Source organism: Amia ocellicauda, chromosome 20 (genome assembly GCF_036373705.1).
Source record: "Amia ocellicauda isolate fAmiCal2 chromosome 20, fAmiCal2.hap1, whole genome shotgun sequence".
In the NCBI taxonomy this organism is placed as follows: Eukaryota; Metazoa; Chordata; class Actinopteri; order Amiiformes; family Amiidae; genus Amia; species Amia ocellicauda.
The window spans coordinates 7,208,626-7,231,411 of record NC_089869.1 but is presented as its reverse complement, the minus strand read 5'-3'; the positions used below and the strand labels follow the sequence as shown (position 1 = coordinate 7,231,411).

At 37.0% G+C, this 22,786-nt stretch overlaps 2 protein-coding genes across 13 annotated transcripts in view; one reads left to right on the top strand and one right to left on the bottom strand.

The window, feature by feature from the left end:
- vti1a (vesicle transport through interaction with t-SNAREs 1A) overlaps nt 1–15,533 on the bottom strand; it is a 140,581-nt gene extending 125,048 nt beyond the window's left edge. For 2 of the 4 annotated variants that reach the window (XM_066693541.1, XM_066693539.1), the window contains exons 1-3: nt 15,328–15,533; nt 10,814–10,872; nt 9,828–9,938 (exon numbers count right to left, since the gene is read on the bottom strand). In XM_066693541.1, coding sequence (XP_066549638.1) covers nt 9,828–9,938; nt 10,814–10,872; nt 15,328–15,421 — 264 coding nt within the window. In that variant the 5' untranslated portion in view covers nt 15,422–15,533. The remainder of the gene's footprint in view (nt 1–9,827; nt 9,939–10,813; nt 10,873–15,327) is intronic. The other 2 variants (XM_066693542.1, XM_066693540.1) reach the window with 1 other exon arrangement.
- Nucleotides 15,534–15,855: 322 nt separating this feature from the next.
- On the top strand, nt 15,856–22,551 carry zdhhc6 (zDHHC palmitoyltransferase 6). 9 transcript variants are annotated; one of them, XM_066693537.1, is made up of 12 exons: nt 15,952–16,131; nt 16,695–16,731; nt 17,286–17,777; nt 18,909–19,000; nt 19,146–19,305; nt 19,489–19,650; nt 19,746–19,799; nt 20,075–20,242; nt 20,804–20,845; nt 21,425–21,570; nt 21,708–21,754; nt 22,162–22,551. In XM_066693537.1, exons 3-12 carry the CDS (start codon nt 17,511–17,513, stop codon nt 22,263–22,265), a joined length of 1,242 nt encoding a protein of 413 aa, XP_066549634.1. In that variant the 5' UTR covers nt 15,952–16,131; nt 16,695–16,731; nt 17,286–17,510; the 3' UTR covers nt 22,266–22,551. The 9 variants fall into 9 exon arrangements, with proteins under 9 accessions (XP_066549635.1, XP_066549634.1, XP_066549632.1 ...); XM_066693535.1 differs by having other exon boundaries at nt 16,695–16,735; XM_066693533.1 differs by having other exon boundaries at nt 15,952–16,245.
- Nucleotides 22,552–22,786: the final 235 nt, after the last annotated feature.

Sequence of the window (22,786 nt, the reverse complement as noted above, 5' to 3'; positions counted from 1 at the left end):
GGAGTATAGATAGCAACCTAGTCTGCAACTGAAGGCCTGCTTTTTTCTTACATGTACCTCATTATAAATACTTAAGTTGTAGAAAGTAAATACAATTTGATTTGAAAGGGTTTGTCCAATTTATAGTGTCGGGCTGTAAATAAATTGCACTAACAGGAAGTGTGTGATTGTTGGAGCTGCAAATGTCCAGAATTTGAGCTGTGGTTGAAAGCACCCAAATTCATAATGCATTTCATAAATAGTTTATGAATTTATACTTAAGCTAGCCTGATAAATCAAGATTTTTTGTCACCTTTTCTAGTCCTGCTTGTCAGTTACTGCTGTCTGTTGGTGCCACATGCCAACATCAGTTTACTCTTAAATTTTCAAGGAGACTGAAAGGGAGCACAGTTTGTCATGGGGAAAAAGTACGAGCTGGTTACCCCAGAATGTCATTAAGGGTTTTGGGACACAGAGAACTAACGGGTTCTTTGGTAATATAATTTCACTCTGAACTAAATACTTGTATGTTACTTACCATCTGTCCTCTCATTAAAAAAAATATGATAATATGTATGTATCAAATGTAGAGCTCATTGAAATCCCATACGGCAATGCCACATTAAAAATGGCATAGGTATGAAGGTAGATATGAAGATACAAATAGTTGAATACTTGAGCTTCTGCAGTGTTGTGATCTATTCCACTTTCTTTGCAAATTTTGTCCACATGAATACTGGGATATTACATTGGGTCCCGTTTCTCCTTCTTACTCACACTATAGTCCTTCAACCCTCTTTTGTACAGATTACAGATTTAAATTGTAAACAAGCAAGAGAAAGGAAGACAGAATGTCGAACTGAATAAGCTATTATAAGATCTTTATGTAAAACCAAGCTTTCAGAACTGTGTATGTCTTTTCAGCGGGAGTAAGCAGATTTGAGAAGAAACAACACTATGTAAAACAACTTACAAATTAAAGACAGAATTTATAAGAGCATAAAAGATTGTTGTATTTACAAATAAATCTGTCCTGGATTAAAAAAAAAAAAAAAATCCTTTGCAATCCTAGGGATTTTCATAATAAATGCAATCTTCGATCTGAGTGTTTAACTGGAGTTTAGTATGACTGATGAATAGTTAAACTGCAATACACAAAGGATATTCCCTCTAACTTTGCAATAGTGTGCATCATGCAAAACTTTTCTGTACTAAAGCAAAGTAGCATTCTTTAGTAGATCAAAACAATGAAAAACAGTGTACTAATTTTGTGTGTTTGTGTTTTATAATCTGTTTTAATAATTTGTGTTTTTATAATCACATTAGGGAAAAAGGTTAAGCTGAAATGTTTTTGAAAAATGTAATCGTTTCCAATGTAAGTATACATAAATATATAAGCATATACATATGTACATAAATGTAAGTCTTAATTTGAATTGGCCTTTGAAGACCAAGATGTCAGTGAAAATTACATTTTTAAGCAAACTAATTGTGCTACACTTTGTACACATCTTACTTCTCAATTAAGTGAACGAGTTAGTGAAAATGTTCACTTCCAAAATGCAACTTACTAATTTAACAATAATTTAGCATGAAGATAAAAAAGTAATACAGTACTTTTAGAGAACATAATTTGACAATTTACTACAGCACACGGGGGGGGGGGGGGTGGGGAAGCACAGATTATTTTTATGTTTAGGTTTCCATATATTAGTGGTGAAAAAACATTTTTTTTTAAATGTGTTTAAAAAAGGCATGTAAAAATTGGAATTTAACATTTTCAGTGGCATCCATCAGTAATTGAATGTTAAATGTATTATAACTTATTGTTATAAACAGTGAGTACTGCTCCATATAAATTATAATAATAATAATTATAATACAAATCTGACAGAAATTAAAATAATATGCCATAAGGTGATGATAAACACACACTGAAGACTGTATTTCTTAATTCAGTGTTTTGTTCATTTGTGTTTTTAGATGGTTGGATAATGTAAGGCAAATAGTTCAGTATTCACATTTAATTTTATGGTAAATTAACATTGTCTCAAAGTCTAACATCATTTATCTAAGGCCAGGATAAGAAAAAGCTTTAGATTTTCTAATGTCATAAACAAAGATCACGAAGTTAATATTAAAAAGCTTCATTTATGCAAAAGGAGACTTAAAAAACAATAATAAACAAAAACAAAGAAACAAAAGAAACAAAGCTTTTGATTCATGCCTTCTGACACTTGAGTGTCATTTCAATAATTGATTTATCTGCTACATAAATAAATAAAATATATTGTATTTTAATTTCTATACTAAATGCATTTATTCTATTTTAACTCACTTTAAAATCAGCCCAAAACCAAAGAGATCCCTCTTTATTGTATCTTAATATATTCAGTTTATTCTTTGTTTTCTGTTTGCAGACAATGACAATTGTGACACTCTTCTTAGACCCATAACTGTGGCAAAGAGCAGTGAAATTTGTTTTTAAAACTAAGAAAAAGCCACTGGGGGTAAAAGAAACAGGCTAATCAAACAAAAGCCTTTTCATAAAATTGTACAGTTCCATGACAAAGAATTACATTTGCTTCTGTAACTCAGTATGAAAAAAGTATCACTTACTATGCTATACATACACAAACACCTCTTTTCCTACAGGTATTTAGACAAATATATATATATATATATATATATATATATATATACACACACATACGATATCACATATATAGAAGATATCATATATAGAATATATAATATATTTATAAATTGAGCACATAGTAGTCCTACTTTTATCTTGCTTGTCCTCAAAATCAAATGAGGACGGAGGCAGTCAAGGATTTCTAATACAGTTTTTCAGGAGCCTGTACCAAACTGAAACACTCCTCTCATCCGCTCTATCTTGCTGCTTTTCCCAACAGATGCTCACAATACCAAATTCCTTAAGCAATATCACCACCTGCTGGATGAAAGCACACAGGACAGCAAAACTTTATTCATTTTTTTCACTTGCAAGTTGCACAAGTCAGCTTTCACCGCGGAGCAGTGACATGGATCCCTGACAGAAAATCGTAATCTTGAAAAATCAAACCTCTGCTGAGGTGTCTGCCCCCCTTTGGAGCCTCTCATCGACATATCAGTATGAAGCAATGCTGATGTCTGTTTCCCGGCTCCGTGTCTCCTGGATTAGAGCTTCTTCAAACTCCCAGGCAAGGTTTAAACCAACGTCATCCATGTTCTCGAGCTTTCACGCACAAAAGACACTGTCGGGGCTGTCATTGTGTTAATAACACAACATGCAATGGCGCCTTTACACAGTCTGGAAAGGACCACACTGTCGACCAAGAGATGAAACGTCCCAGAAGCACTATCATTTCTCGGACATCTCTTCGCTGTACATTTTGCTCGGTCTGATACTTATTTCCCCTCAGAATTAAACAACACAAAACAGTGGGATGCCATGGCACATCAAACCTTGCGATACACAGTCTAACGTTGTAACCAAGTTTAATTTACCTTTTATAAAGCAGAAAGATATCGGAAATATTTGCTATACCTGTACATAAAGCAAAACCTACGAGAGAGAGAGAGAGAGAGAAAGATACAGTTTTGTAAAGAAATAAAAGTTTCCCAGCAAAGACACAGACCTCAGGGGAAAAAAATGTGTTCTACTAGCTGTATTTCACATGCAAACTAGTACATTACCTGGAGCCACTGTGTATGGAAATTCAGATGGTATCAGCAAAATCATATGCTAATGTATTAAGAGAGAGGGGCAGACATTTCCGGTTCTTCCACCATGAACTACAATATTTAGGAATGATTAGGAAGCAGGCAATTTTAAAATAAACAAATAAATACACACACACACACACACACACACACACACACACACACACAACAGCTGTTAACGTAAGATGGAATACTTGGGAAAGGCGGATAAATATCTATGATTTTCGTATTTCTTGATTTTATCGAACAGATTTATATTTTTTAAGAGCAACACATCTCTGTAAAGTGGTAAAAGGCGCTCTGGTTTTCTACACACCAGTAGGAAAATTTGCTAGATTGCATTACACTAATTCTGCGATAAAATTACGGCTCTGTGAACTGTGCACTGACCATTGAACATCGGCTTTTTACTCCTAATGGCCTACTGCACGGGGGACACATGCTTTTCATGTTCCGTGGCTAAACACATTACGCACTCTCCACACGCAGAAGTAGGTCAGACTGGCAGGAAGACTTACTAAAATGATTTGTGCCTCCAAACTCGATCCAGACACCTCTTTAGCTCGCTCAATGTAATCACATAAGCCTTGAGCAGAACTTCAGGAAAGTCAAGAGGCACAATTACACATTGAATTATTTTTCTATCATGTTAAAATCATTATTTTAAGGAGGTGGAGGCGGGGTAGTTGAGAGTCATTCGTTTTTGTTGTGAACTTGTCTTACTTATTTGTGAGGAAGTATACAAGACCTCAAATGCATCAGATGTGTAACGGGAGTAGACAGCTTTGACTTCCTAAAAAAATATGAGCAAGTTACTTCATGTTGTCATTCAGGAATTGTCAGGATGTTGTCATTTCACACATTGTTTATTGTGTGATTCAGAAAAAAACTAAACAAATCTTCATACAGAAGGATGTGGCTTTCAGATGAGGTTTCCAACCAAAAGATCCAAAAGGCAAGGGCAAAGCCAAACAAACGTTTTGTGTGTTACATCTGGTCATATGTCTGCCACTTCTGTTTTAGAGGATAAAATGCTGACCTTTGTCCATTTTTTTCCCCTTTGCTTTTATTTATTTCTTGCACAAGTAGTGTTTGGGTGTGAATCTACAAATACCAGAGGATAAGAAAGAACATAAGGAAGTGAATACATGGTTATCCTCTTTACCTCCACCCCCTCTTGAAACCATTTCCTGGCATTGGCCATTTTTGGGCTTCATTGCCTCACACCAGATGTGGGGCCCAATAGTTTAAGTCATGCTGATGATTGTAGGACTAAAATCATATGTCAGATTTCATCCACAAGTAAAGCAGCTGTGTTGACTATACAATCCTAACATTTAGTCAGCGCCCCACTTTGGCAGGTAGCCTTTTCAAACAAACTGTGCGTGGCTAATTAAACTCTGAAAGTAACATCTTTCCTTGGCATCCTGCTGCTTATGTCTATTTATTACAGGATAAGTGGATCCCACTTTGAAAGAGCTAGCCTTCAGCCAAAGCAAACAAACCAATCTAAAAATGTTAAATAAATGTAGGGAACAGTACCATGAAAGATGGAGCTTTCATATCCTCAGACAAGAGACTAGAGACTAGAGCTGTATAAATGTGAATTTTTCGTGACCTGACCGCTGTTAGCATTTTCTTACTACTCAGCACTGGACCACATAAACATGTCATCGTGAAATAAATTCAGCACGCAGATCTCGCACTGCTCAAGTGCTCAACACATTCATGGCTGATGTCTGATGCTTTATTGTGCGTTGATGTTCACATTCAAGTATAGAGTTTTACAGAACAATAGTGCTATATAAGTGCAGGGTTTCACTCTCACCCAAACCTGAAGCACTTCGGCAAGGATGTTAGAGAATATTATAAAAGCACAAATCTATCTTTACAGAGGTGCCGAATGAAAAAAAGGTCAAATATGTGCTGTTTGACTGACCTACAATAAATAAACTATACTGAGAACTGTAACTGCACAATTGCTTCCATCATGGATGAGAAATTCGGTGTCTGGAGGGCCAGTGTCCTGTGGCTTTAATTCCCAAAAAGTGCTTGGTTTATTAATAGGTCTAATAACCCGATTAACTGCATGAATTTAATACATCTCGGCAGGCTTTTAAAGCACTTTATAGGTAGCGCACCTTGAATCACTGCGATCTAAAGACAGTAAAGGACCTGAAAAAAGAAAAAACTTCCAACATGTCCAACCGAGACAATAATTACATTAATTAAAGTGATGGAGAGCTCCCGTCGGAATGGGAATCAGAAGACGCCGAAGCCCCTCCAGGAATATAGTTTGAGAATACTGTACATCATCAGTGATGAAATAGCTCTATGGTTTAAAGGCAGTTTAGCAAATTGCCATGGCGGGGAAGAATACGCATCCTCTCGTGCACAGCAGCTCCCAAATGCCCTGGTGAGTGAGAATTGAATAACTAATGGTGTTACACATCCCAATAAGAATAGGGCAGCCTCCCCCTCCTTAATTGGCTCCTTGGAATTAGTCCCCATGACGATGCATTAACCCGTTAACCCCTGTGGATGGAAATTAATAGGCAAGCAAAAAGAACAACGAGACTGTACTTCATATAGCCTGAGAGCCACACCTGGCACTGTAACACTTGTCAGCCCAACATGTCCTGGAATTTGAGAAAATCACCAATTCTTACTGCTTACATTTAAAGATACGAACAATAAATATCGGCTTGTTCACGGGTGTTTGTTGACGAGTTTGTAGTGCGTCACCTGGAGCAGGGCTTGCTTTCAGAATCTCACTCATCAGTACTCGACCGGGCTTTGTTACATAAAGGTGCGGAGGGTGTGAAGGTAAACATTACACGTGGCAAAACTAGGCTGAAATAATGAATGACACCTGCATCCCAGAGTGGTTCAGAGTGCACCAGGCAAGATGTCACATTTGTGTAAAAATGCTGCCAAACACTGTACTGTTGGTTTCTTATCACAGACAGCACACAAAACAAGGACTGTTGTGTTCCAGAAAGTGAAACATGCAGGGCATTTTGCATGACCTGCTGAGATTTTTTTCTGTTACAGAGTATGTGAACAACACAAATTAAAACACAAGTGGACAAGACTCCTCTACAGCTTTCAAATCGCACACTTGCCAGAAGATAATCGGTAGCTCCTTTCTGTGCCATGAAAATTAAAGAAATAGACACGTTTGCGGGAAAATTGCCCAATGCATGGTTTCCAAAAAACAAACCCTTTTCTACTACAATACACCAGTTGGACTGGGTATTTCAGTGAAAGCTGGACACCTTGAATTTCTCAATTTTAACCACTCTCTAATTTGGAATGCTCTATAAATAATTTAAACTACAAGCAAATTCACTCATTAATGATTGATGAACAGATTAGATTGTTTCCAATGAAATCTCACAATAATGTGTATGCGTACACATTTATATACATGAATAAATACATACATACATATACTGATAGATAGATAAAAGGATAGACATATAATAAACATCTGTAGCAGTTTCACCCAGATGAGCCTTTCCACAATAGAATTAAAACATGATATAAATTTGACCCCACAGTAGCCTGACACAATTTAAGTGTTCATAAGAGAAAAACACTTACAGACAAGCACACGGGTGTAAATTAAACCGAGCGCTGGTCAAAGTGCTCCAGAGGAAGAGGGAGAAAAGGGAGGACTAGAATAAACATCATAAATACACGCACCTCTTGAACTCAACAAGTATTATGAAGCATTTCCGTCAGTGGTGTTATGTATAACAGCTACTGGGAGGCTGGAATCCAGCCAGGGCCCGGCTGCCAGCGAAAACTTTGTCACCTCCTTTGAAGATCTGAAGTATGTTTACCCAATAGATTTCATTAAATTACACTTCCATTAGGAAGCGCACAATGTTGATACTCGTCTGCTAGATAAAAGGAATCGCTAAGAGGCATGTCACTCTGGTCCCTGGGCTGACTGCCGTCCCTAGGCCAATCAAAAGCACCATCTCCAGCAATGTTTTTTTTAGGCTAATACAATGTCTCAACGGGGTTACCGGCTTAAACATTGCATGCCCATTATCAAAATTAACCCGTCGTTACAACGCACCTTCGGGATGTTGCTTTAATAGTTTTACAGAGTCAATTGGGTTTTTAGGGTCTGGGCAACACATTGTACTGGAGGCGCACCGGCTGCTGAGGGGGTGGCGACTGAAAATCAGGGTGAAAATGGACAAATGAAAGAGGGTAAGAGTGCCAGCTTCGGACTGGGGGCAAGCCATTGATTTCCTTTCAAAAGCATTTTGCCATTTGACTGGTCACAACAGAAAGAGGGGTATTCACCACTCCACAAAATGTTTCAAAGGCGGGGAGACAAAACTTATTGACATGAATTGACAATGAATTGCAAAACAACAATTATTTTTTTAATTGCCACAGTTATGAAATTAGTACACTTGTGTTAATAGATCTTATTAGCAGATGGGTTTTTCTTACCAAACAGGTGCAGGGGGTCATGCAACTGTCAGTGAACCAAAACAACACCCAGACAGTATTTTATTTTTTTATTTTTTAGCTTCGCGCAGAATTCATATAATGTGCAATACCTCACACAGTGGGTATTAATTGCTATTTAATTAAACACAGCAAAAGTCAAGTGTACTGAGCTGCAGATTAATTGTCTACTAACTAAATGCCCTCCATGAAAAGAATAACCCTAGTCTCAGACAGGAATGTATAACTGACTACAGGGAATATGATATTATAATCAGCTGTGTCTTCCTATCCAAAACATTTGAACACATCTGTTATATACTAAGATTTGTTTTCATTTTGGAAAAGCCCCTTTATTGATATATTGTCACTTGATATACATTTTTCTTTACAATCGCAAATGAAGATTAATGCTGCTCCAAAACACTTTCTGAGGAGTTGTATTTTGTTCTTGTCTTTGTTTTCACTGGAAACTTTCCAAAACTTTTTCTCACAATGTCATGCAAATTATGGGAAAACCAAGCGTCCTATGAAGCCATGCACATTGCTAAAAATACAGAGGTTTGTGTCTTTTTTGAAAAATCAGCCTGAGACTGGTTTCCATAAATACAAGAGAATTAATCTAACCAGAAAATGTAAGGATGTTTGATGTATTATTGATTTAATTAAAATAACTTACATAAGTCATATCCTGTTGTTAAACATTTTATTTTCATCCTGTTGCCCACGTTGTTTTTAAAGGTAGGGGAACATGTTTTAGTAATAAGCAATGCTGCAGACAATTCTCTGCAGGTTTTGCAGATCACCTTCACTGTGAACCATCAGCAACTTCAGGGAATTCTTATTTTTTGGGGAAACCCTTGAATGTAGTTTTTATCCGCATTTGAAAAGTCAGAATGTCAGATTTTTAGAGTTAAAACTGAATTTTTGCCATCGTCGAGCATGATTTTGACCTGTGGAATGGTTGAATAGTGAACAAAATGATGTAGCTTATTTTCAGACCTACATGATATCTGTGCACAGGAAGCAACATGCCTGGGTTAAGTTTACGTGACATGATAGTGGGTCTTTACTGGAAACTGGCTTGTTGTACTAATTACAGAAGTTCACCACCAAATGTCAATTGGCCGTAATTACTAAGCTTTGCATCAGGAAAAAAGGTTACTCTGTTGTTATTATTTATTTTTTCTGTAGGGCATTAAGATACATGCATACTATCAGAGAAGAAAACCAATTGTATACTGTTTCATTTATATGGATAAGGAATGAAAGCAAAACCAATGTTTATAAATAACTAAACAAGGACATCTAGTGGTTGCACTAAATTCTGCTCTTGCAGTTCAACATGAATTTCAAAACGTACTCTGATTAAATCACCGCATAATGCAGTGACAGTACCGAGTAGAGGCGCTACTTTGAAACAATATTAATAGACCAGGAACACCTTAGTTTCTTGGAATATATATAGACGTGTGTGTGTGTATAAAAATCATCAGCAGCAGCAGCCTTTATCTGGATTATATATATAATATCTATTATATATTTTTTAAGCCACCTGCCTCTATCCAGGAGTGCATGTCAGAACATATGTATGTATGTTGTACACTAATGTGTCTCCACCTGTGTGAGTAGATTCAAAGACTTACGAAATCCTTCTCCAGTTTCTCCAGCTCCTGTTTGTAGCTCTTCAGGCGGCTGTTGTACATGCCTCGGCTCTGGACTGGGATCTCCCTCACCTCCAGGTCCATCTGCTCCATCTAAAAAAGTTCAAAAAACAGACAAGGTTCTTTCATGCTTGTCCGCCAGTGGCCCTGCCTCAGTCAGAATGCCATGGCTTCAACGGGCTCTCCCACAGGTACGCATGCAATTGTACAGCTGCTTGACAATAAAGAGATGTCAAAAGCCTGCTTTCAAAAGCCCCGATTTGATCACCGGGTTGTCAAAATCTGTCACTCTGTGGACTTACTGTACCTGCAGGCATCTGTAAGGGCCAGAAAAATAACAAGGACAACAGAGCATATCATCTCCTGAACCTCCTGGACTGGGGCTTAAATCTAATCAGGATCACATTCTCCATGGCCGTGCAATGAAATCTGGGCTGTATATGACCTGCAAATGAGATTTTCCCCTCAAAGTGCATTATTAATTCATATCATTATTTATGACCAAGCAACTGAACTGCTATAAGACTCTCTAGGTTGGAAGAGTGTGTTCTGCAATTGCTATTAAAAAAACTGCATTTAACCTTATTGGCTTTATTAGTGGTTTTATGGGATGACGATTTGTATTTGTTGAGAAACGTTTTAACACAATTTGTAACTGTACAACACTACTACTTGTATTGTTTAATGTGACCACCTTGTTAAGAGCTATTAATACCTTGCTTTTCGACCTTATTGTGTGACATAATGACTTTGCATTGTGTGTGTGACATGTATACAGTTTAAAAAGCGGTGGCCCACTTCCTGTAAATGTGTACAGTGGTTCAGTATAGTCCATCTTAAGGAACAGTAGACCACAGTGCTAGCAGATTCTTTACAGAGATGTGGAAGATGCAACATCAAGATTCATTGATTCATTGCAACAACTTTGATATAAAATTGTGACACTACAGTACGGATCAAATACCCACCAGCTCTTTGGCTTCTTCAAATTGCTTCTCAACATTTACGACCATCTGCTTCTTCTCATCTGTAAAATAAAATAATATCGATTAATTGAAAAGCTTATATTTCTGACTTATTATACTCCAAATGTAAATAAATATTAAAACATGAATCTGTTGCCTATTATTTGCAAAGACCTAACTATCGATTGTGTATCCTATTATTAGAGCTTTGGAAATTAGGCAAAATGAGTGTATGAGAAGGAAGAATTCATTCAATTTTTTTAAATAACATTACCAGAACCTCCACAACTATTTAAGAAAATATACATTTGGTCAACTGAAACAGTTTGGACCATTTGAATGTTTCAAGAAAGCATTCAAATCAATAGTCTAATGCATTCAGTTTTATTGAAATATTAGCTTAGCGGCAAGAGATGATTTATCCCACTGGGAATTTCACAAATCTATTGATTGTTAAAGACAATGCATGCCACCTTTGCATTTGGGTGATTGGACCTTTTGTTTCCTACAGTGAGTTAGGAAACAGCTATTAAATGCAAAAATAGGAGAGAAAAAAAAAGACAAAAACAGCAGAAGAGAAAATATATAAACTCATGGAGGAGAAAAGGTGACACCTTCCAAATTGCTGACTCTTTCAGAAAAATGACTGACCCATCCATCTGCCTATGAGAGTTTCTCAGAAAACAATAAAACACGAAGCAGTGCCCCAAGTGCCTGCAAGGACCTGCACATTCACAGTCATGGTGCCCTTCACAAAGGCCTTCATCCAAGAAATACAGCCAGTCTGCCAACACTGTGGGTAAAATTCACATTTAAATGAACTAGTAAATGTATGTGTCTTTAAAAGAAATGCAATTAAGAGGATGAAAAAATTTATAAAAACTCCTAATCTATACAGTCTTTCAGGTCAGGAGTGTGATGTGTTATGTATTTATTTATCCATCAAGAGTGGGAAATTTAATTGATGACAGATGAAAGTTCTAGAAAACCCATTGGAACTATAGTAAGGAAGAGATGGTTAACATCAACAGTCCATGTACTGAATCGGTGACATAAATAGGTCTCTTTAGTAACAGCAGCAAAGGAGATACAAAGATTACTAAAGTAATAATGTATGTTAATGGTATTATGATAAACACAACCCAACTATTTTATTTCTGAAGGAACACAATACCCTAATTTGATCAATTTCTGCAAAAGCTCAGTCACAGTATTGAGTCAAGAGCCGTGGATGGCTGTCATTCCAGGACCATGGCTAGCTCCCACACTGCATCAGGGGAAGCAATTGATTTAATCTAGACCATACTTTGCTTTCTTAACAGACTCTCCAGTATTAGATAAATTATTATTCCTACTGCTGCTACTACTGCTATTATTAGTATAAACAGTTGGTGCCTTGAGGTCTCATGGCTTGAGATGGGAAGCAGACTTGCTTGTAGTCTGTCACCCTTCCAAAATAAAAAACACTAGAAATCTGTGATTACATTTAACAACTATACCTAACACAAACATTAAAGCCAATGGGAAATGTGTAAAATTTGAAGGTTAGATCAGCTGTTTTATAATCATTTGTTTGTTTTGTTTTTTCTGTTTTGGCACTTTTCTTTGCTGTACCACTGGTTCCATGGTGACAATGCTATTTTAACATATACAGAAATATATGCATAACAATTCAAAGTCATTCAATACTATTATATTTGTGTTGCATTTTAAGGACACTGATATTTAGTCTTTAAAAGCCTTTAAAAGGCATTTGAAAAATAAGTTTAAATGTAATATGACCCTTCCTGAGACTGGAGTTTATACAATGTAAGCATAAAAGTTAGACAATCTTGACTTGCATTGCAGCACCTGGTGTACTGAGTAACAAGTTACAAAGCAAAGGCACAAAATTAAAATGTAATGTAATTGTATTCAGGGCTCCAAATTATTTTGAAACATGCCTCATAGGTGGCCACCGTTTACTTTCATCTCCTACTTATAATTAAAAACATATGGCCCTAGTTTTATCAGCTGCTCCAAAAATCAAAACATGTACAACACAGCTAATCAGAATTTTATAACTAAAACCTATCCTACATCTTTCAAAGCCTCATTCTGGCCTCAGGTGTAACAGTATGATGGTCATCAAATACATTTTTTTAAAAGCTAGTGTACACATCAGTGGTGCCTACACAATAAACAACCAAAGGCATGTTGTAGAGAATAAAACAATGTTATGTTTCAGAACACATTCCCTGCTTTTACTTTAAAATATGCATGTCAATTTTCGAAATACAGAGTATTTTCAACTTTCTTGTTTTGCAAAGAGAGAGCAAGCAAACCTATAGAATCAAAGCAGAACATTTCTTTTTAATCATCTGTGATTGACAGACACCCAGATATTCCAACATCAAATTTCATATATAATTTAATCAGACCTTGTGCTAGTTTTGTTACATTCTACAAGTCGTAACAGCAGAACAGCAGTTAATTTGTTTCACCAAGTGAATACTGAACACTAGCAAAATGTTCAAGGACATTTCAACATTTTTCATTAGCAGCATTGGTACATATGAGAAATAAACAAAATAACAAACTACAGCACTTAATCCTTTGCTAAAATGACTATTAGCATAGTTTTAAGACAGCTACAACTATGGAGAACATACTAATGTTCATTATATGAGGAAATAAGTAATAGTTACAATCACTGTAACTGAAATGTAATCAATTCATTTCTAACATTACTATCAAGTACTTCCTAAACAGCTACTAAGAAGCACTAAATGAGAACTACAATGTGACTTTGGTTTATTGTGCAATTGGATAGGCTATTGCCTGTTTCCATTCACACATTTCATTCAAAACAATGAAGATAATAACATTTAGTTTGCTTTACATAAGTGAGTTAATTAAATAAGGCAGACTTCAGTTTGCATTATCATCCTGTATGCTTGTGCAATAGGTTATTCTAATTAAATTATCAAATTCAAAAATCTATTTCGATTCAGACTTACATCTGATCATAACAAACAATATGGAAACCCTCCTTTAACATTCACACTATACATTCATAAAAGGAAAGTGCCAATAGGTGTTCAATTGCATAATATAATATAATCAATAGTATAATATTATTATACTAAGAAAATCTGAACAAGATACTTTGCTACAGTAGAAGACATTTCCATTGGATCATTGGATTCAATTAGCTAGCATAGTGAGTTATGGCCAGTTCTCCACCAGTGAAAACACCATTTAAACCGCAGCCTTTATTCCCCTGCATTGTGCCAGAAAATGTGAGCAGTTGGGTGTGCAACAAGTCACAAGGGTGGTAAGAATACCTGGGTGAAGGATATGGGCTGCAATGGGGCATTGATCCCGGAAAGGTATATATATATTTCTGGTGAAACAAGCTGGAAGAATCAGGGGAACTTTGCATTGCTCTTATATTTTGTAAGTCGCACTGGACAAGGATGTCTGCTAAGAAATAAATATTAATATTAATAATAATAATAACAACATCATCATGGGATTATGTGAAATTACCAGGGAGGCAGACTCCTAGTAATCTATTCTAACCAGACAAGTTACCAGGAAACATTGCATTCAGAGATGGTTGAAAGCCATGCATCATCTAGAAGTTGGATGAGAGGTAATTTACACTTGATTCATGTAAAATATGTTACTCTGTAGGCTGTCCCTCTCAGAATAAATAATAATATTAATAATACACTAACAAACAAATAAGTAAAATAAGTTTAAAGGGCAACATAAAGCTAAATACAACTTTAAATAAAGTCAACAAGAAAAAGAGCATCGAGAAATAGGGGTCTGCAAAGAGTATGACTGACACAAAGCTTTGACAGACCATCTAATCCAGGTAAATCAATAGCAATGTGCTCATTACATATTTTTTCACTGATCTTATGACTTTCAAGAACTGGCATGACATGACATGACGCCCAAATCTGACTGAACATCCTCAAATACAAAGTTTTGAGAAGTTACATAAACTATTTTGTAAATGTGACACTTTCAATAAAACAATCAATACACATGTACCACTTTCTACCACGGTACACCTGTATGATACGCTTGTATGTAAAATCCTTTACATTGGACGCAGTATCTCTTCTGTGCGTTAGTGCTGACCACTGCACTGACACCTGTCCAGGCAGCCACGCCAGCTATAGGACAAGTCGTCATGTAACGTGTCATGTAACATGTAATGTCAAAATCATGTCAGGCCTTATTATAGCAAACGTATATGACAGTTAAACGTCATCAACAGGTGCAAGACGTCAAACATCGTCATTATAAGGACTGTATGAACGTACTGATCATTGCTGCGACAAACAGCAGCAGCAGTGCACACACATACAGGCAACGACACCCCTCTAGGTTTGTGATGGTCGTGCACATATTAAAACTTCATGACGAACCGATTCATGGATCTGACTGGGAGAAGTGATCAAGCTAAGTTCACATCTAAGTGTCAACTAGGTATTTTTAGTTTAAACCCCTCTACTGACCTCCTCCGAGTTTAGGAATCCTCCCAATCTTATTCGTTATATCCGCTGTCAGCGTCCCAAAGTCCTGTTCGTACGTTTCGAAATCCGAAGACATGTTTGCCGATGTATTTTAAAATACCAGTGTAAAACCAAGAAGGGATCTAAAAAAACATGTATTTCTTAGACCTCAAGTATCCCGTCACTTCCTGGTTGTATCACCACAATATCAGTCCGACGAGGAAACATGAACTCGTTCGTTCGACGTCCTACTGCACCATCAAACTGTTGCATCGGCTCTCGACAGCAGTTACATACAACAGTAGTATCAATTATTTATATAAAATTATTCTATGTGTTAGTTTTCGTGATATTCTTATTGTTAGGCATGTTCTTAGTGTTATTGTATCCGTACTTGACGATATATTAATGTGACGTATGTATGTGCATCTGTTTTTTAGATTTTATTATTATTTATTAAGGTCTAATTTAAATGTAAGATTAAACAATTAGGCGTAATTAAGTTGCTTTGAATGAGTGCCCCTGTTTACATTACAGTGGGAGAGAGAGGGGGAGGCGCTACACTGTAACACCAGGAAGTGTCAGAACAGCAGCAGGGAAGCAGGGAAACGGCGAAGGGAGGTGGGTCGGAATTTAAAGAGACAGTTTACGGCTCCCCGTTTCAAAAATGGACTTTGGCTCGTTAAATGTACTTGATTGTAACTTAAAAGAAAACGAGCGGAAGATGCTTGTGGATTTAAAACCTTAAACACATGGATAGAAATGCATTCAACGTCCAAGGAGCCAGTCCGAATCGCTGTCTACATCGTGAGTTGTGAAGGAGTTACAGCACTAATGTACTAGTAGCCCAGTAGGATAAGATACCAAAAAAAAAAAAAGTCATCGGCGATCAGGACAACTGCTATGAAATAAGGCTTAGCGGTAATTCATCTTAATACTTTATGCTTAAAATGCAGAGGATTACAGCTTATAAAAACGTATGCATTCATGCGAATTAGCTGGTAATATATATATATATAGACTCAAAACGCAGGAGTTGGACAGACGGCTCGCAGTGTGGTGCCACTGGCATGCCATTTATTTTTATGTAAATAAAGAAGAGACAAAGCTATATGGATATGGATTAGTAAGGGGGGAAAAAACTATGAAATGGATATTAAAGAATGCACATCTTACAGATAATTGTGTGAGTACGATTATCACCGCCAAATCATCATTCTTTTAAATAAAACCATATAACTTACTTCCTAACTTGTAAAATAAAAGGTAATGTATTAATATGCCTGTGTATGTACTTATGTGTATGTTTATTAATTTTAATCTGAAACATACTTATTTTAACCTTTTTATTTTTATTTGGGGTGCTACAGATTCTTCTACATTGTGATGAAAAGGTCGCTTTGTTTGGTTTGTACGTCATATTCTTAATGTTAGTGATATTTTAGCCGCACTTGACTAATACTTGTCTGATCCACTAAGTATATTGACTAATACTTGTCTTGAAAGGATAGTTGGTGAATCATACCTAAAAATAGTTTAAATGTGTTTAGTGGTGCAGAATGCAGTGCTGGTGTCAAGGAAGCCTGAGTATTAATTCTGGTTTAGGTTTGAAAAGTGAATGAATAAATTGGAAAACGTTTGTATAATATATCAAGCATGGTCTTAAAACAACATCACCATTATTTTGTGCATACTAAATCGCTGTTCAAATGGTATTGGTGATGATATGACTCAAAAGTCCTGGCATCTTTTGCAGTTAAAAACACACTTTAACATGTAGCTCCTTGGGTGTGGTTCTCAGGCAAACCATATTATGTTAATACTTAGCCATGGTAAACCAATACCATGCATTGATTTATATAACAGTGAGTTGCATTTCCTTTCCCTGAATTCAGATACCCACCCAATGCCATGAAGTGCCCTGGACATGTTTTAAAACCTGACTTTTACTTTGATTCCAGAACACACCAAGCACGCCAAGTTGAGGAGAAGGATGCTACACTTTTGCACAAGAAGATGCATTGGAAAACAGACTGTCCAGATTACTTTTAACGTGACCGCCTCGATTTTGGGGAAACTCCCATCCACCCTTTTTGGGGGAGATTCATTGTGAAGAGAGAATAAAGAAAAGCTCTTGCTTTAATTAAAACCAAACTTCTGATTATTATATATCGATCTATATAAACATGAGTATTTTATCTTCAGTTATTAGATTTGAAAACCTTCACGAGTTGAAGCGGTTGTGCCATTGGGGTCCTGTCATAGCCCTTACTGTAATAGCTGTGTGCTCAACCATGGCTATTCTGGACTCAATCATTTGGTTTTGGCCTTTAGACACCAATGGTGGAAGTATCAATTTTATCATGTTGATAAACTGGACTGTTCTAATTCTGTACAATTACTTCAATGCCATGTTCGTGGGTCCTGGCTACATTCCCTTTGGGTGGAAACCGGTAAGAAACCACTAGTCTGGGAATTGAATTAGTTTAGAGGAGGCGTTTATTATTTTAGCTATGTTTTTAGTAATGACAGTAATGAAATGTTTTGAATGGTGACTTTGTGTGTCAGAGTTAGTAGATTCAATATAAATTAGATTATTTTTATCAAGAGCTGCTGAGCTATCACACTTCCTAATTATCTTTTACTTACTGTCACTCTAAAACCGTGTTTTGCTTAATCTGATATTTACAAAACCAGGAAGCTACAGTGTTGATCCATTTTGTTTTAATCATTATTTCTGCAGATACAAGCTGTAAAAGTTGGCAATGCATTTACTAGAACATACAATATAATTAGTTTGAGACTACCTTGGAAGATGCAATTTAATTTGGCTCTAATTATTTATGATTCAATAATACTGCATTACCCTATTATATCTGATGTAAAGTCTGATTTAAAAAACAAACCCATATTTACAGTGATATTTAGATATTAAATGAATCGCCGACAATCGTGACCAGTTGCACTCTTAATGGTACAAAAGAAATGCCCCTGTGCATACACCAAAGACATAATAGAAGTAGACTGCAGGGCATTAGACAGAAACAAAAGACTTAATTTCAAGCCACTGAACGATTAAAGAGAGCCTTGCAGATCCCTCTTTTACGAAGCGACTGCTTTCAGTTCTGCTTTTTTCATTCGGAAACTTTAATATAAGCCGGCATCTGACAAAGAATAAAAGAAAGTGAGAAAAGCAATCGGTGTCATACAATCCATTAATAAAGAATGCTTTAGAACAGGAGATCTGAGTGTAGACAGACAGAGGAGTCAGGTTTTCGTCTGGGGCTGAAGACACTATTCAGAAAGTCACCGAGCCACCATGAGTAGAACAGACAGTCACGATGATGGTCTTCCATTCAATATCAATCACATGTTTTGTTCAGAATACATTCAGAATACATTTCTCCCAGAAATAAGTGTTCCAGATAGATGTATATCCAGAGAAAACCTTTAAAGTTCGGTTTGCCTTAAAAATATTGAATTTAGTTGTTTAATCTTTCTAAAACAAACTGGCAGTAGCAAGTTTGGAAATCACTGTCAGTTACAAGATGGATTTTGGTTAAACCCGTCTTCTCCCCCCACAGGAGAACTCGCAGGACGCTTCATACCTACAGTTCTGCCGAATTTGCCAAGGCTACAAAGCACCGAGATCACATCACTGCCGCAAGTGTAACAGGTAGGAAAGCTATACATTTCAGGTCATCTCTGAGGTGTAATTCCAGAACGCTCATCACATGACCTGCTGGCCAAAGCTGAAGCTCTGTAACCTGACTGAGCCTTGTTGAGTGTGTGAATAACGCCCAGTCTTCATTTCTTGCCAGATGTGTGATGAAGATGGACCATCACTGTCCGTGGATTAACAACTGCTGCGGTCACCTAAACCACGCCTACTTCACCAGCTTTCTGCTGTTGGCCCCTCTTGGGTGTATCCATGCTGCCATTATTTTCGTAATGACCATGTACACTCAGCTGTATGACAGGGTATGTAGTTTGCTCTCAAGTGTGGAAATCTCTTCGAAGCACAACATCTGTCTACCTGAACTTTATCCAGCTGTTCAATGTATGTCTTAATGCCCCTGTTTTTAGTGCTTAGTAGATATGACAGTGTTTAAAACTCCTGTGGAACGTACTGCTTAATGTGGATCCTGTCTCATATTTTTCCAGATATCGTTTGGATGGAGTTCTGTGAAAATTGACATGAGTGCCCTGAAGAGAGACCACCGTCCCATCATTCCCTTCAGCATCTCTGCCTTTGCAGCTACTCTGTTCGCCTTGGGGTTGGCACTGGGCACAACAATAGCAGTCGGCATGTTGTTTTTCATTCAGGTACGGGGGTCTGGGCCGATTTCGAGATCTGCTTCTCGAGCGCAGATACCGTGTGGACTAGTGTCACGTGTCCCTTGTTTTCTTTTAATCCACAGATGAAAGTGATCTTCCGAAATAAAACTTCAATAGAGGCGTGGATAGAGGAAAAGGTGCGTTTGCTACAGAGTTGTATTTGTTTTGTTTTTGCCAATGCTGTGCTACATGAAAGAAGATTCCCCTCAAAGTCTCTTTTGTTTATATAATACATTTTTTGATTTGTTTTAATTAATAATTTTGCAGTTAACTGGTGGGTCAGAGTTGTCTTTTGTTTAATCTAGTCAAGTTTCTGCAATACATGTTTTCTTTTCTTTTCATTGCGTTTCTTCACATGTTGTTATTACTTTTAAATTGTTTCTTAAATAATAAGACAAATATATCTCCCTAGGCCAAAGACCGAATACAATACTACCAAACCGGAGAGGAATTTATCTTCCCTTATGACCTGGGCAGTAGATGGGAAAATTTCAAGCAGGTATTCACTTGGTCGGGAACTCCAGAGGGAGACGGGATCGAGTGGCCAGTTCACGAGAAATGCCACCAGCACACCTTAACTGTAAGTGTTCTGGCTCTTTTGCTTTTCTTTTTTGGTGGGGTTGGTTTGGGTTTTGTTGTCATTCTGTTGATCTATTTTAATAAAGGAAAATGTCAGCTAAATCCTAGTGCTGTCCTAAATAGTAAGGATATTTTTAGTGAGGCTACAACGTCAAAATAAGATGAATTATAAATGAGAGTTTGAGTCTACAGTGTGTATCTGTGTGTGGGATTACAGCCCCCACAAAAATACATTCTTTGCTGCCTTTGCTTGTCGTCTTAAATCGGTGCCATGCATTTGGAGCCAACATCTTCTCGAGTGCTTAAACATCCCAGCCACTGTTGCTGAAGTCGGCACAAATGGCAAGTCACATGACACAGCGCTCTGGCCATACGTCCTCTTAAACCATTAATTTAATCTACTTGCATTCAAGTGATGAGTCATGTTCTATATTCCGAGTCTGACAGGTTCATAATCGATGTTTTATGTCTTGGCATTTATTTATTTTTTATGTGAGGAATAGAGACGGTGATGAGAACTGAATCAACTACTGTAAAAATAGATCTGTGTGTTTTCCCCCAGATTGAGCAACTGAAGCAGAAAGCTGACAAACGGGTCAGAAGTGTAAGTAACTGTACTTCTTGTTTCATAACAGCAGGGGGTGGTAACAGTCTGTGGAAACCAATATTGTGGTTGTTTTTCTTCAAAGCCGACTACGTAGATTACACAAAACCTCCCAATTTTATTAAATGCATATCCCACAATAGTTAACAATAAAGTATTTTCTTACACATCTTTTCAAACTAATGTACTAAATATACACCCCATGACAAGTGGTTACAGCATCACCTTAGACCAGGTTTTTAATTGGACTAATTTAATCATTAAGTGGATGAATTAAATACTCCTCTCCTAATTTTGAAATGTTTGTGGGTACAATAGTTTGAGTAACAACCTATTTTATCAGCTGTAAAGGTAAAATGAGAAAGTCATTAAATTAATTGAATAATTGAGAGCTCCTGTTAGAACAATAACCAGCAAAAAAACCTGCTTAGACGGTATTGCTTGCCAAGCACTTCTGATGACTTCATCCAGCAAAATTGCATTGTTCGATTGTTCATTTTGCTTCCACTGCATTCATGTGCTGTACAATAAAGTGCGCTACACTTCATATTATGGCCTCCTCTCTTGTTCCGGGCACAGATCCAGTACCTGGTAGTTGAAGACTACAACGGTGCCTGTTGCCCACTCAACAGAGGGCTGAAAACGTTCTTTACAACCCCCTGCACCGAGGAGCCGAGGATCAAGCTGACTAAAGGAGAGATGATATTTGCTACCAGGGGTATAAAGTAAGTACGTCCTTTCGATCCCTGAGAGATTTCCTTTAATAAGTGGTGAAGTGAACAGTAGTTCATCATTGTACCTGAACTTTTAGACACTTCAAGCACTTGTGAAATTGTGAAAAGTTTATCTTGTTACTCTGCAGGTGGTGGATGTATGGAGACAAGGTGCTTGATGAGGAGAAAACTAAAGGTACGGATTCACCCAGTGTCTGTATGCTGCATGCACACATTAATACAAATATATCCCTACTGGATGAAGACCTCCCCAAGATATTTTATATTAGTTGTCTGTTCTACCTCAGTATGAGAGAACACATTAAAAAAGCATCTCCCAAAATAAGTCTTGAAGTACCATTATGTTATTTTACTAACTGTGGCTCGGGGCTCATTTTCGATTATATGACCCACCTGCCAATCACAAATTACAATTACAGTGCTTAGTGGAGCGTGTTTGACTGATGGTCCATCTCTCTACCTAAAGCAAACTCAAGTGCTGTTTGAAAATTGTCATTCTTCAGGTTTGAAATGAAGGTTTTAAGATGACTATTTTTATACAGACGGGATCCTTACACTGCGTTTGTCCGATTTTGATTTTAGCTGGAGTTCGTATCCGAGGGTGGTTTCCACGGAGATGTGTTGAAAAATGCCTTTATGACACGGCCAACGACGTACCCATGACTGAGGACAAAAAGGACAAATAATATATATACAATCTTTGTTTTACTGGTGGTGGGAGGGGGTAAATATCAGGGCACATTTTAGTAGGTGGCTTTTGGACATGTTCTTATGACGGAACAATCCCTTACTTGAACCTTGATTTCTTTCTGTTCTTTTTGGATTATGCAATCTCTCTGCTCAATTGAAGCAGGGTATTGTCACACGATTTCTTGTATTCTTTGTACTGTGCAAAAACTTTTTTTTTATACTTTGTAACACAGCCCTTCATCGTATGCCTTTGAATTTTAAACAATAAATAATCTCACACCATTGGTTGGCTTGTCAGTTGCATATAGAACTCTATATGTCGTTGTTTATATATGTATTTGCACTATTTGGCATTATTTTGAATGTTTTGGTAAATAATTAGCAAAAAAATAGTAATGTTCACATTATTCATTATTTAGTTTGTTTCATTGATAATCTTATCTTACAATAATTCATTATATAGTTTCTCTTGATGATGTTGACAGTTCTGTTACAAGCAGAATACCTTTAGCTTGTG

What these genes read in the sequence shown, in the direction of transcription:
- zdhhc6 (XM_066693538.1), top strand. Translation starts at nt 17,511, where the DNA reads ATGAGTATTTTATCTTCAGTTATTAGATTTGAAAACCTTCACGAGTTG. An exon ending in CTGACAAACGGGTCAGAAGT is followed by an intron (nt 20,846 to 21,424) that starts GTAAGTAACTGT and finishes TTCCGGGCACAG; the next exon opens with ATCCAGTACCTGGTAGTTGA. An exon ending in TGATGAGGAGAAAACTAAAG is followed by an intron (nt 21,755 to 22,161) that starts GTACGGATTCAC and finishes TTTTGATTTTAG; the next exon opens with CTGGAGTTCGTATCCGAGGG.